Source organism: Diadema antillarum, unplaced genomic scaffold, assembly GCF_040938485.1.
Source record: "Diadema antillarum isolate AM-2024a unplaced genomic scaffold, OU_Dant_1.0 seq00001337_RagTag, whole genome shotgun sequence".
Classification (NCBI taxonomy): domain Eukaryota; kingdom Metazoa; phylum Echinodermata; class Echinoidea; order Diadematoida; family Diadematidae; genus Diadema; species Diadema antillarum.
In genome coordinates this window covers 542,447-555,917 of record NW_027272106.1, presented here as the reverse complement: position 1 = coordinate 555,917, position 13,471 = coordinate 542,447, and the positions used below count along the sequence as shown (strand labels likewise).

Below are 13,471 nucleotides of genomic sequence, written 5' to 3'. Positions count from 1 at the left end.
CAATAATGCCCCACGAAAACATAAAGAAAACAGATTCTTTTTCCAAAATGTTATCATTGCCCAGATAATTTTGCTGGTCTTGATGTTAGCTCAGCATCGCGGGCCCTTAGAGGCTACAGTTGAATGAAAAGACCAACCTATTTTCAAGGCAAGTAGTTAAATATGTGCACCACTGCTCAATGAATTTGGATCAATTCCTAAGAAGCGTTTTAACCTCATGCTCATCTCACACACACACTTACAACCATACACATGTATACAATATATGCATGTGTGTATGTATGTATGTGTGTGTATGTATGTGTAAATACATATAATCATGTATTTATAAATGTGTATAAAAAACAACTCTGGATCCAGCTTAAGACATTGTGTAGATAGCAATGTCAGCAGTAAAGTCTGCGATTGAATGGGATATACAGGCGACTCCCTATTAAACGAAGTTTTCTTTCGTTTTACCAAAATGTTGTTATAACCAAACAACTTAAGAACACAAAGATACATAATAGATGGCTATATTTGAACCTTAATTTTCATTTCATTGTATCCGATATTTTGTTATAACCGTGTGTGTTATGACGGGAGAGCACTGTAATACAAGTGAAAACTATTACGGAAACACAAAATGAATTGCCTCTCTGTGGTCGTGTGACTCGTTAATAAATTATGAGCGTAATGTCTCCCTAAAGCTGATAGTTACATAAAGCAGAGAGTGTGTGTGTGTGTGTGTGTGTGTGTGTGTGTGTCATGGCTGGTGGAACCATGGGGGCCGTGGGGGCTCGGGCCCCCACACTTTTTGTGCACCATACAAGGGAATACATAAGGTGCATCACTTCGGGCCCCCACACTTTTTTTTTAACCCGGAAGTACGTAAGTGGCACACTGAATAGAAATAGATAGAGGTCTTGAAGTGTGAGCGCGGTAAGGTTATGTTTTTCCACTGAAAAAAAAAAAAAAAAACACGTTTTTTTTGTTTGTTTTTTTTTTTTTGCTTGTCAGCAGACAAAACCCGGAAATGGAAGGGGAGAGATGAGCCGAGGACCTTTTATTTTTTTTGCTTGTTAGCTCATGAAACCCGGAAGTGGGCCCCCACACTTTTGAAAACGCTCCGCCGGCCCTGTGTGTGTGTGCTGATATGTGAATTCCCTAAATATAAGACTTCTTCAATTTAATACCTTATTGTCTTACAATCTACTTAATCATTTCACCCGGGTGTCTAAAAAAAAAGGTTTGTAAGACAAAGCCCACAGAAATCACAAGATAAAAAGTTGTACTTCATCGAACATCAAGTGTATCAATATTTATTAACAGTTGCACATCATATGAAATGCTTTCATGAACACCTACACAAGACAATGAGTAATTGCCACGTAATAGTGCAAAAATACAGTATTTACTCTCCGAACATCAACAAGGATACAGCTGTTTATCTATCTCTATGCATTATTTTGGCAAATGTAATTGATGTACAGACTTCATACCATGTCTTGCAGAAATAGCTAATTAAGTCTCTTTACATTTTTTTTTCCAGCAAACTCAGGATGAAAAATGTTCAAGTTGATCAGAATTTGGTCGACATGAAAGGGGACCATAAAAGAAAGCAAAATGAAACCACATTCGCTTTGTATCCCAACGCAAAAAAATACTATTTGTTCGGGGATATTGACTTTTGACCAACCATGATATTGCAATAAATATGGGTACTAAGACTACTACCTTGATTTTTCTGAAAACAACTGATGGAACTACGAAAATGTAGAAATGATTTAACTTCTGATGCATATTTCTTTTTACAATATGTAGATAAATTCTATTTTACATATGACATATAGAAAAACATAAGAAGTTGTTATTCTCACTAAAATTTCATTCATTGCAGAAAACAGAAAGGAAGAGTAGAGACATTTTACTTCACAATGGTCCATTCTAAATTTGTATAAGCAAATCATTAAAAATATGGCTGTATATACTTCTTCTACACTTGCAAGGTTGATAAAAATACAAATGTGATTTATTTATCTCCATTTCAATATTCCATTTTATTTCCATCTGCAAACCAACACCTCAAGAATCTTATTAATCAACACATCATAGATTGACTTGCTGCTCAGCTGGATATTGTGCTTGGATACAAATGCTCTATCCAACTGCTGAAAATTCACCCACAATGTATCCGTTACACATATATGTATAGCGAGAATTATGTGCTATAGGTTTTCATTTGAAAGACAACAAGACTAAAAGGATTCTACTTAATCAAGATTACACGAAGATCTACAAGCACCACAGTTTTCTCAGTGCTGTTGTGGTTGTTGTAGTCTCTCTGTCTGTCTTCAAAATTTGCTTGCGTTTGCTTGTGTTTGCATGTGATGTACATGTGCAACTTTATGAAACCAGGGCCCCGTTGCTAGAAACTTTGCGTTTAAACGCAACTTGCAACTGATTGTCACTGGCCAATCAAAATCATTGTTGCATGCATGTCTTCTTAATAGGGCAGACCCTAAGCCAATCAGAATGGTTGTTTCAAAATTAGCAATTATTTGCAATTGATTGCAACTTTCTTGCAACGGGGCCCAGTTCAAATTAAAGGGAGATGTGAACTGTAAGACACATCAACTTCCTCTACCATCAAACAAAAACACGAATATATTTGCTCAATTATCTATACATTATAACAGTTATGAAGATCAGGGTTACATCTAGTTTTTGATCAGTGCTACACCTAGATACAGACAGCATGGGTAGTGTATCACAAGGCTGGTAATATATAAAATATGACTTGGGTTATCAATCTTACAGCTAAAAAAAAAACCCCGATACATTTTGAGTATATCACATGTAAGCATGCAAAATAGTAATAATAATCAAAATACAGAACATATACAAAATACAAATACATCTTAGTAATTACTTGGTAATCAGTTGGGATCTCTTTAAAAAAATTGCATCACAGTATATAATTTGCCTGTGTCCAATTAACATGCAAACTCTGATGAAGAAATTCAAATTACATGTTGTAATAGCTATTAAAAATCTATGAAATGAAGAACGCTGACATCATATACATACAGTGACTGGAATTTCATGTCTTATTCTGTTAAAATAATTCAACGCATCTGAAATGAAGGCAACAGACTATGTTATTTAAGGGCTGAGCATCAGTGATAGCGTCACTGCACACAGGCAGGGCTGAAAGAAATCATGCCTTTGTCTTTCACGACCATGTTTCAACTCAGACTATGTTCCGACCAAACGCATGTGTGATCGGTTTTATGCGAGTATTCAAGACGCACAAGAAGTGTATGCAGTGCACTCCCGTTAGACGGTTATAACGAAATTTCGTTATAATGAATTAAATCTTCTGGTCCAAAAATTATCACCATTAAAGTCTATGGTACAAAATTCGCTTATAACAAACACGGTTATAGCGAAATTTCCGTATAACGAAGTCTTTTCCGAGCGCCACAGACAAAGAAAAACAAAAGAAATGTGCTCCACTATAACGAAATGCGAATTGCTTTCGAAAATACGTAGCGGAACAAGCATTTATAGCGTCTCTGCATGGGTGAACGCTTCACACCACGTGTGTTCGCTCCTTGTGTCACGCACAGTTTATTGTATTTATTTGTGTTTGTGTTTGTTTGTGTTTATTGTAATACAGTTATCCCATCACATTTCACATAGCTTTCCAGTGTATAATGAGTATTCAGCAAACATAATATGATATATATACGTGGTTCCTTGTTTTCGTTATATATTGTATTTGTTTGGTTATAACGAAATTTCGTTATAACGAAAGAAAACTGCCGGTCCCGAGCATTTCGTTATAACGGGAGTGCACTGTATATGTAAGCTGCCACCTTGAAGCTGCCTCCTAAGCTTAAAAAACCTGTCACTAATATGCTATCAAATCCTAATGTGATTGGTTACTATGTGTAGAATGCTAAATCTGTGTTAATACTGATTAAAGAATGAAAACAGACAAAACAAAATCCCTTAAGAAATGATGGTAAACTGTGTAATTAATACCAAGATAAAACTTCAAAACAGTAACTAAAATCAAACTAAAAATTTGCCCTAAATTTTACTTGCACTTTAAGGACACTGGCATATAAACACTGTAAGAATAGAATTGAATTTCATAAAAGGTTTGTGTATTTTACACATTGTTTGTAGAAATCGTTTAAAGCACTGAAATGACATGATCACAACAGCACAAAACTATATGTCCGACATGAGAACTAGTGGCATACACATTCAGCAGGTTAAAGGACAATACAGCAAAAATTGTGGGAGGGGAAAACAGACAGATACTTCTTTATAGGCAACTATCGTAACCATGAATGGTTACAGCTCGTTATTCTGAAGGTTCGTTATTCCGAAGGCTCGTCAGTCCGAAGATTCGATATTCCGAAGGTTCGTTATTCCGAATTTCATTTTCGGATCAACAAATCTTCGGAATAACGAACCTTCGGAATAACACCACAAATGTTCAGGTTAACGAACCCTTTTTCATTTTTGGATTAACGAACCAGTAGGTATAGGGAATTTGTGTGTTTCGGATTAACGAACCTTCGGAATAACGAACCTTCAGAATAACGATCCTTCGTAATAGCGAACCTTCGGAATAACAAACAGCACCCACCATGAACAGCTCATTGTACAACAAATAAAGACTTTGATGTCAATCCTATTTCGAGTAAGATTTACTTTTGAAATTGCAAGTCTTATAACATGTATTCAACTTTCCGACATAAAATGTGTACCACTTCCATACAAATTCATAGCAGTAGTGGTCAAAGTACTGCTAGATGCTGGGCAATGTGTTTTTGCATTTTTCTCTGATCTACAAGTAAGCATTGGTGCACTGTGATGGATCCATACAGATGAAAATGCAATTAATCTTGTCATAGAATATATTTTGAGCATAAAGTTCTTTAAAAGCGTAAGTAGCATTTTGCCCTCCCATATTTTTGTTCCAATAAAGTTCAAGACTTCCTTAGAACATTGCACACATGAACAGTTCTGTCAATTGCTGAACAGTGGTCATTAAACAAACACAATATTTGTTATACACCTGATAATGACTTCACGGTGTATCATCTTGTGATGTGTGTGGTTGTATTTGTCAAGAAAAAGGAAATGGATGCAAAACAAAAACAAAAAAAAAAAACCAAAATAAAACAAATGCTTTTCAACCAGTGTCTCTTTTAACTTAAAGCTCAAGTGGTGGATCCAGGTGGGGGCACACTGGGCACGCACCTGCCTTTATTTTTTGTTGAAACAAAATAAATAAAAAGAAAAATAGAGGGGGAGCACGTGCACCCCCCTTTAATTTTGTAAAGGCGTCCCCTCTTTGAAGAATTTCTGGATCTACCCCTGAGCTCCTCCTTAGCAGAACTCAAAGGATTAAAATTTTGAGTTGTGGATCTTTCCTTCCCTTTGTATTATTCTGATGTCATGATCAATTCTGCCATTTCCCTCGATCACTATCACTGATTTGACTCTTAAAGCAAACACTGCATGTGAGAATTCTTTGAAACAAGCTTAGGGTAGACACTTAAATGCACAGCTTGACTTAAAATGTTCACTCATCCAAAGCTATGGTATACACTGTTTGCGAGAAATTACTCAGATTACACCACAAACACAGCATAGGATTCAAGTTTTTATGACGTACATTGTCTCTTTCATACACAGTAATATACATGTATAATTATATATATGTATTTATATAAAAATGGGGATGTAGTGGAGTAGTTCTCAGAAGAGCTGGCATGGGTTGGGTACAGAAGAGAAACCAAAATGTCTTGGTGGCCTCCAATCTCTCCTCTCCATAACTGTTTGCTTGCTTGGTTGATTGCTGCTACTATTTCTTGGTTACGCTGCTGCAATGTGACACAAAGTAGAAACAAATACATGCAAATTAGACCACATACTGCCTTGGACAACGTATACATTGCATACATGTTGCATACCCTCTAAAAACTGCAAGAGACATTTTCTGCAATACAAAATTCAAACCAACAAAGACAGTAATTTCGAAGAAAAGCTGATAAAATTAATACCATCAGAATTTTAATCAGACACAAACTATGACTTGCCCTACATGAGCATGATTATAATTGTGTCAATCATCTTTGTACATTTACTTATACATGTGCATACACACAATACACACTTTTCTGTCCAGATCGATGTCTTTTTCTTCATGGAAGCGAATAATGCTAAGCTTTTTTGAGACACAAAGAATAATTTCCTTAAACCAATCTAGTCTCATTTTATAGACTGCATAATTTGGAGATCAAATTGTCTATCGGGATACAAGCTTAGTCATCACTTAACCAGTATGCAGCATATGTAGGGTGGGGGAATTTGGGGAGAAAAGAATGATAAATACATTAAGAGCATTATCCTTCCACTTAATGATAGTATATGGCCTCAAAAGTTAGCACACACAGGCACACTCACACACAAACATGGATGCACAGACACACTAGGCGTTTTCACATCAGCCCGATAAAAATCCAAGCTCGAGATATTTTTCGCGATTGCAAATTAGCGCGTTATTTCATTTCCTATTCACATCAGCCCCAACATTATCAAATTGCGTGCTAGTTCTCATTAAGTATCCTGCTATTTCGGAAATTTCCCGTGTTGGACTAGAGAAATTTTCTTGATCAATAAATGCGCTAATTTGTATTCACATTATCAAGTAGCATGCTATTTCGTGATTGGGTTAATTTCCCAAGTCAGAAATAGCGTGCTATTTCGAAACATTGGGCTGATGTGAAAATGCCTAAACAGACACTCACAAAAACATTGCTTTATATTTAAGACAAGATACTGCATGGATTTTTTTGTCAAAGGAATTCTTTTCATGTCATAATTCCTTTATAAAGGACCAAACTCAATGTGAAAGCACAATTCAAAAAGAATGAATTGGGTTAATTTAAGCAATGCAAGGATCAATAGGACACAGGGAATGTGGCAAGGTCACAGGAATCCTAATAAAGTCATTTAAGAAATGGTTTCAGGATACAGGAGATGACGAGCCTCAAAAGTCTAATAGATGAAGGGATTATACTCTGTCGCAACCATACTTAATTGGAATTGCCATGATGATAATATGCTAAAAAGGTTGAGCATGAATATGCTTGGAAAAAAAAATAAAATGAAAATTACATGTTATACAGGCATATGTTTGCAGCAAGCCAAGTCCAAAATCAGTGTTAGATTTGACTTTATTTGTGTGCAAAAGAAAAGTAAGATCTCACATTAGCAACCTTGCACCCTTGTGCAAAGAAAAGATAAAAGAAACTACGGGCATAAATAACACTTAGATTTTGCAGTCAACATGCTATATGAACGGTACTACAGCAGAACAAAAGAAAATTAAAAACAAGTATTAAATTGTGTCATGGAATGACTAAATTAAGATAAGGGCTGACCACAATTAGAACAAATAGCAGGTTAGACACAATGGCTGACAGGACACATATTAGCATCATTTGCACTTACATGTACAGTGCATGATGTGATTGAATAAGTAAACATACATACATGTATTTCATTGCTGCACCTATACAATTCAAGTTATACAGAGTACACTGTGTATAATGGCAGTGCAATTTGAAAACACCTTGCTGTGACGAGTTTTGCCTATTGGGATAGCCTTATTTTAGGAACCTAAGTCATCACCTGTCTACTTACACTTTTCCTGGAGGGGATATGAACACCATGTTTATCAATATGAATAATAAGCTATTCATCAAGTTTTTATTTACTTATAAATTTACTTGAGTCACAATTCTCGGAAATCTGATAATTCATCTGCTTTAGATTGGCATGCTGATTTATGTTGTCACAATTCAATGCCAAAAAGCAAAAAACAAACAAAAGTACTGTGTACACATGATTCTATACACTGATATTTAAAGGAAGAGCGGGCATCAACCGGAATGGTCAAATTAATGGGCACATTGTAGTCTTACTCTAATGCCTTTCTCCTATGTAAACAACATCACTAATGTGACAATCTGTCCACTTTCACAACATGGTAATAGAGAATTTCAAGACTACACTTTGCAACAAACAAACACATAAGACATTGAAGTCAGAGCTTGCAAGTTCCCCCGGGTGCAGTCACAATGGCAAAGTGCAAAGTATTTCATGTTATCCATGAAGGAAAGCATACCTATGAATGTGAAGAAGTTTCAAGCCAGGAGTAACAATGAAAATGCAGTTCATGCTTATTTCTGTAGGCTCCTGTGCATCAGATAAAGAAAAGAAGTTTGAGATAAAAGAAGTGTTGAACAAAATGATTATGCATGAAACCAAGAATGGAGCACAGGAGTATGAAGGATAGAACAAAATGTGACTCGTTAAAAGAGGTTGACCCAGATGTTTCAATTGTAACATTCCAAACTTGGAAGAACTAAGAGCATCAAGATGAATTTAAAATGTCACATTTCATTTGAACAATAATACACAAATGCAATGGCTAAAATCTATATTCTTGATATCTGAAAGAAAGGGGAGAAAAAGGCACAGAGATGATGAACAAGTATGATTTCAGTCTTTCAAAACAGATAATATGCAGGTGTCACTCATTTACACTTTTAATAAGCATATGATGCAAACTGAAACAATACATGTATGTCCAAAATCATCTGAAATTTGATAAAAGAATAACAAACATTTTCATCAAAACCAATATCATCATCAGATTTAATCTAGATTTTTTTTCTTTTCTTTTTAATGGAACCACATCTATATGCCATATGCCATGCATTAGAATGCAGGTAAACATAACTGATATGCACACTCTTTTGCAATTCGTTTTAAAAATGACAATGACTTTGCATGGTTTCATTTAACATCACTTCATAACAATGATGTGCAGTGGGTCAAACCAGCTGTGAAAATGACCAAAAAAAAACACACCTTAAGAATGACTTGAAGAATGCCAATATGCAAGATTGTATTTCAAGCCTTCTGAACACTACTGAAAGCATGAATGACCAGTTAGATTTTGCATGTGAAGTCAATTTGCATTGGAATTGAGAAGGTAAGCAATGCAGGCCAAAATAATAGGAAGCAGAAAAAAGACCTTGAAAAAGAGTATAAAATGCATGCAATTCAATTTACATTATTTCATAGTTTTCATGACTGTCAGTCAGACTAAGGTTGGTTTTTTTCATGTAACAGAAAAGTACCAAAAAGAGGTGCGCATTGCCACTGTATGTTAAAAATGGTCACCGAATATAGATGGACACTGTGAAATTAGGCCAATCTGGCAGTTAAATTCAATTGCACTGTCACTTTGAAATCTACAAAAGGAGGAACTTGCTGCTATGCAGCTAACCCATTGAGGACAAGTCCCCAGTATACTCGGGGAAGTGTCTATGGGAAATGTATTGTAGCAAAATCAGTCCGTCCTCAATGGGTTAAGGGCAACTATCTTTAATCAGAGGCCAGTGAAATAATAAAAGGGGGAGACAACCATATGAATATTGGCTACTACTAACTATTAGCTATTTGCACAGCTATCCCATGGCTGGAAAATTAACATACATAATGATATATAAATTTCAGAAATATGTTTTTTTTAATGTTTTAGACTATGTTTGCTTGTCATGATAGTGCCTAAAGGCCAGGGAACCATCCCCCCCCCCCCTTTTCAATGCATCCAATATTGATCACTACATGCAAACCTTGTGGTTGGGGCCAGATTTTATGAATATATATATATATATATCCTTAGCTTTGGCAAGGTGTATAACTTTTTTGTGGTAGAAAAATTGAGAAGTTCTGAACTGCTAATTTTGAGCAAAAAAAAACTTTGAAGTTCACTAGCTGTTCTACAGTCCAAACACAATAAGCACTATATCATAAATAAAAAAGAGATTATCAAATAACTCTGAAATATGCCATATTCCTGGTAAACATCCTATTCACTAATATTCCACAGCACCAATGCTATTTCTGCCAGTTTTGAAAAGTAGGGTCCTAATGTGCAATATCATTTTCCTCAAAAATGAAACAGTGAACTAAACGACATAAGATTGGAAAAGCAAGGGTAAGCAAAAAAAAAAAGAAGAAAGTTTGTATTTTCCTTCAATTCTGTTTCTACGCTTTAGATTAAGATAGAAGAACTGCTTCTTTAGAAAATGCCAAGAAACCATGAATCCTCTCAGTTGATCAGAGTCAATATTTTGAGGTGTTACTGGAAACCGACTCATGCAACATTTAAAGAATTTTGTGAAGAGATAAAAGACTAAGTGTATGTGCATCATATTTGGAAAGCAACTTTTACGCTGAATTTTGAATTGCAAATGAGTGGTGACGTGCCACGCCTTTGCCAAGAGAGGGCGTATGACCGTCGACTTACTTGAGGAGGTCAATGGGGAGGGGGAAGATGATGGTGGAGTTCTTCTCGGCCGAGATGGTGTTGAGGGTCTGGAGGTAGCGCAGCTGGAGGGCTGTGGGCGACTCTGAGATGGTGTCTGCTGCCTCCTTCAGGGCCCTGGATGCATTTTGCTCTCCCTCCGCTGCAATAACCTGTTGGGTTAACGGAAGAAGAAGAAGAGAATCAAGTATATACCATTGGGATGGAGAACAATTTGAAAGATGCAATTACAGAACTGAGACCACAGAGAGATTTGAACATATACATGTGCAGAGCAATGATAAAAATGAAGGTGGTATATGAGAGACGAAAATTCAAGATACACAGGGAAACAACAGAGATATTGAATATCAATAAATACAGGAAAATTTACAAATGAAAGGGAACAGTGTCAAAGGTTACATCACAAGATGAAAATGGCAAATATGTATGCCACCTCGAACAGAAGTTGGGTCTGAATTGACAGACTACACAACCTTGGCAGAAGTTGTCTCACCTTTGCCCTTGCCTCCCTCGCAGCTTCTGCCTCAGCGGCCATCGCCCTCTGGAGTTGGACTGGCAGACGCACATCCTTACTGCAGGCAGAATATGATAGAACATCACACATTAATCCATCAGGACCAGTAACTTGACCCATTAAAGACTGGTCCCTAACTTAACCCTTTAAGGACGGGCTCATTTTGCTATTACAACACGCATTTCCCATAGACACTTGCCCTAGTATACTCAGGACTCATCCTCGACGGGTTAATCTGTTGAAGACTAGTCCTATTCAGAGAGTACTTCCGCAAGTGTCTATGGGAAACCCTTGTTACAGCAAAATCAGCTCGTGTGGCACCAACAATGTATACATGTATGTGTATGTGCATGTACAATGATAATGCATAAACAATAAATCAGATCAAATCAAAAATCAAATCAAACAGGTTAATAAAGAAGGTGATATAATGTAAACTTGTCTATGTACTTCAACAAAGTGTATTGAAGGGAAGAATGGTGAAACTCTGTGTTCTGGAAAAGTGGCAAAATAAGAGAAATGCAATGTTGTAGCTTAAAACAGGGATGTTTATACATCGTGTTTATTATACACATAGGCTCATACTGTATACACTGAATATTTCGCGAGGTTTTTATTTTCGCGAAATTAAAAACATGCGAATATATTAACTCTGATCCTGATATGAATGTGACGTACGCGTACACATTTCTCCGTTCAGTACAGGACTCTACGATCGCGAATTTAACCACTCGCAAAATCGTTGGGAAGTCTCGATTCGCGAAAATTTAGACTCCCGAAATATTTGGCGTATACAGTACTCCTATCAACAATACTGGACCTTATTATCAGCTAATACTTTAACCACGACAGCTTGAAGTTAATCTTTATCTTGTACCATTGCCCCATATCTTGTACCAGGAATGCTCACATTAATCTCAAGCTTATGTTCTTCTCAAGAACTTATTCTTTATTCTCAGCAACAACAAAAAAAAACCCTCACATTTATATCCCCAGCTTCATATTACTCACACTATAAATGTTCACACTAGTCATGAATGTTCACTCAGCTCTCACTTATAACAGGAATGCTCAAATTTACTCCTCTGCTCAAATTCCTGTCACAAAGTCTGAAAAAAAAGTTTATTTTCATTCAAGCTTTTCACTTAATCTCTATCTTATATTCCTGCCAAAAGTGCTTAAAATATATATTCCCAGCCAAAAAAGCTCATACTTTGCCCTTAGCTCATACTTACACAAGGTTCACCCACACTCACACCACATTCACTCACACTCAACATTCAGCTAATTCTCTCGCCAAGAAAGCTGACTTTTTGCCCTCAGTTCATACCAAGACTATAGAATTCTCACACACACAATCCAAAGTTCATGCTCATAACAAGAACATTCAAACTGTATCCTCATTTCATACCCTATAACCACCAATCCTCAAATGTTATCCTCAGCTCAGCTCCAAATGACGGAGAAGAATAGGAAAGAGGGAAAATCAGGGTTGCTGTTTGTCTTCAAAAGATGGCACACATGTTTACAAAATGGCACCCTTTCCAATGCCCTCTGATATTTTGACTCGCCCCCGCGCCCACAGAAACCGCCAGTATGGGAATAACACCTGTATGGCCAAGTTCACTTCTGTTGTGTGAAGAGAAGTTATGCAGGAGGTATCATGGGCAACCATGATTAGCAACATGCAGCCCACCTTGGAATTTGAGCCCCAGCCCCCTGGAAATAGCTCATGTGAAAATGTCAAGTATACACAGTTCAGTTTCTGTTGGTAAATTCAGGGTATTATGCTATGACTACACCAGATAGCATCACTTTACATCTACGTCTTTCTGCATCAGTTCTTCTACTAGACATACTGAGAGCGTGATCCCCCTTTTTTTTTTTCAATGTAGTAGTTCACTTCTGCGTGCTCTATTATACCATTTACCATCTGGGCAAGGCCTAAAACACAATCTTAACCTCATACCCTCAATTATAAAGGATGTAAACTAATCATGTAGGGAAATAAATTCATACACACCAGTGAGTTTTACTAGCATTCAAATTGTCATTCAAGACATGCTTATGCACATACACATGTGAACAAAGTGTTGTTTTTTCTCTCTTTTTTTTGGGCAAAAATTCACAATCCTGCAAACTACTAATTTGTCCATCACACAATATATTATGTGCACAGTTACTCGTTGTCTTATTCACTGTCTACATGCTGCAGTATTCTGTCTCAAAAGTTTTCTCACCAAAACTGCAATTTGTTTACCAATTTTCACAGATGTCAAGAAAGATAATTGCCTACTAACAATTCCCTTTATCCTTATAGCGTCACCATGGCCTCCTATTGGACTGGCATGCATTGCTACTTTTCAGCAGGCTGGCTAACTGACAATCAGGTCAAGACATCTACAACATGTAGCAGTTGGTGAAGACAGCATGGTAAGGGCTAATTCTCGGACACAAGAAGGACTGATGTTCTTTGGTTCATGTGTATGCTTTGCTTTGCTCACATCAAATGCACAAATCTCTAAGAATTTAAAATGGACAGC

The 13,471-nt window shown here is 36.6% G+C and overlaps 1 protein-coding gene across 5 annotated transcripts in view; it reads right to left on the bottom strand.

Moving 5' to 3' along the window:
• Positions 1 to 1,279: 1,279 nt before the first annotated feature.
• LOC139708454 (band 7 protein AGAP004871-like) overlaps positions 1,280 to 13,471 on the bottom strand; it is a 168,427-nt gene continuing 156,235 nt past the window's right edge. For 4 of the 5 annotated variants that reach the window (XM_071620406.1, XM_071620408.1, XM_071620405.1 and 1 more), the window contains exons 7-9: positions 10,908 to 10,986; positions 10,394 to 10,563; positions 1,280 to 5,888 (exon numbers count right to left, since the gene is read on the bottom strand). In XM_071620406.1, the coding sequence (XP_071476507.1) occupies positions 5,870 to 5,888; positions 10,394 to 10,563; positions 10,908 to 10,986 (268 nt within the window). In that variant the 3' untranslated portion in view covers positions 1,280 to 5,869. Of the gene's footprint in view, positions 5,889 to 8,197; positions 8,269 to 10,393; positions 10,564 to 10,907; positions 10,987 to 13,471 lie in introns of all 5 variants that reach the window. The other variant, XR_011709356.1, reaches the window with a different exon arrangement.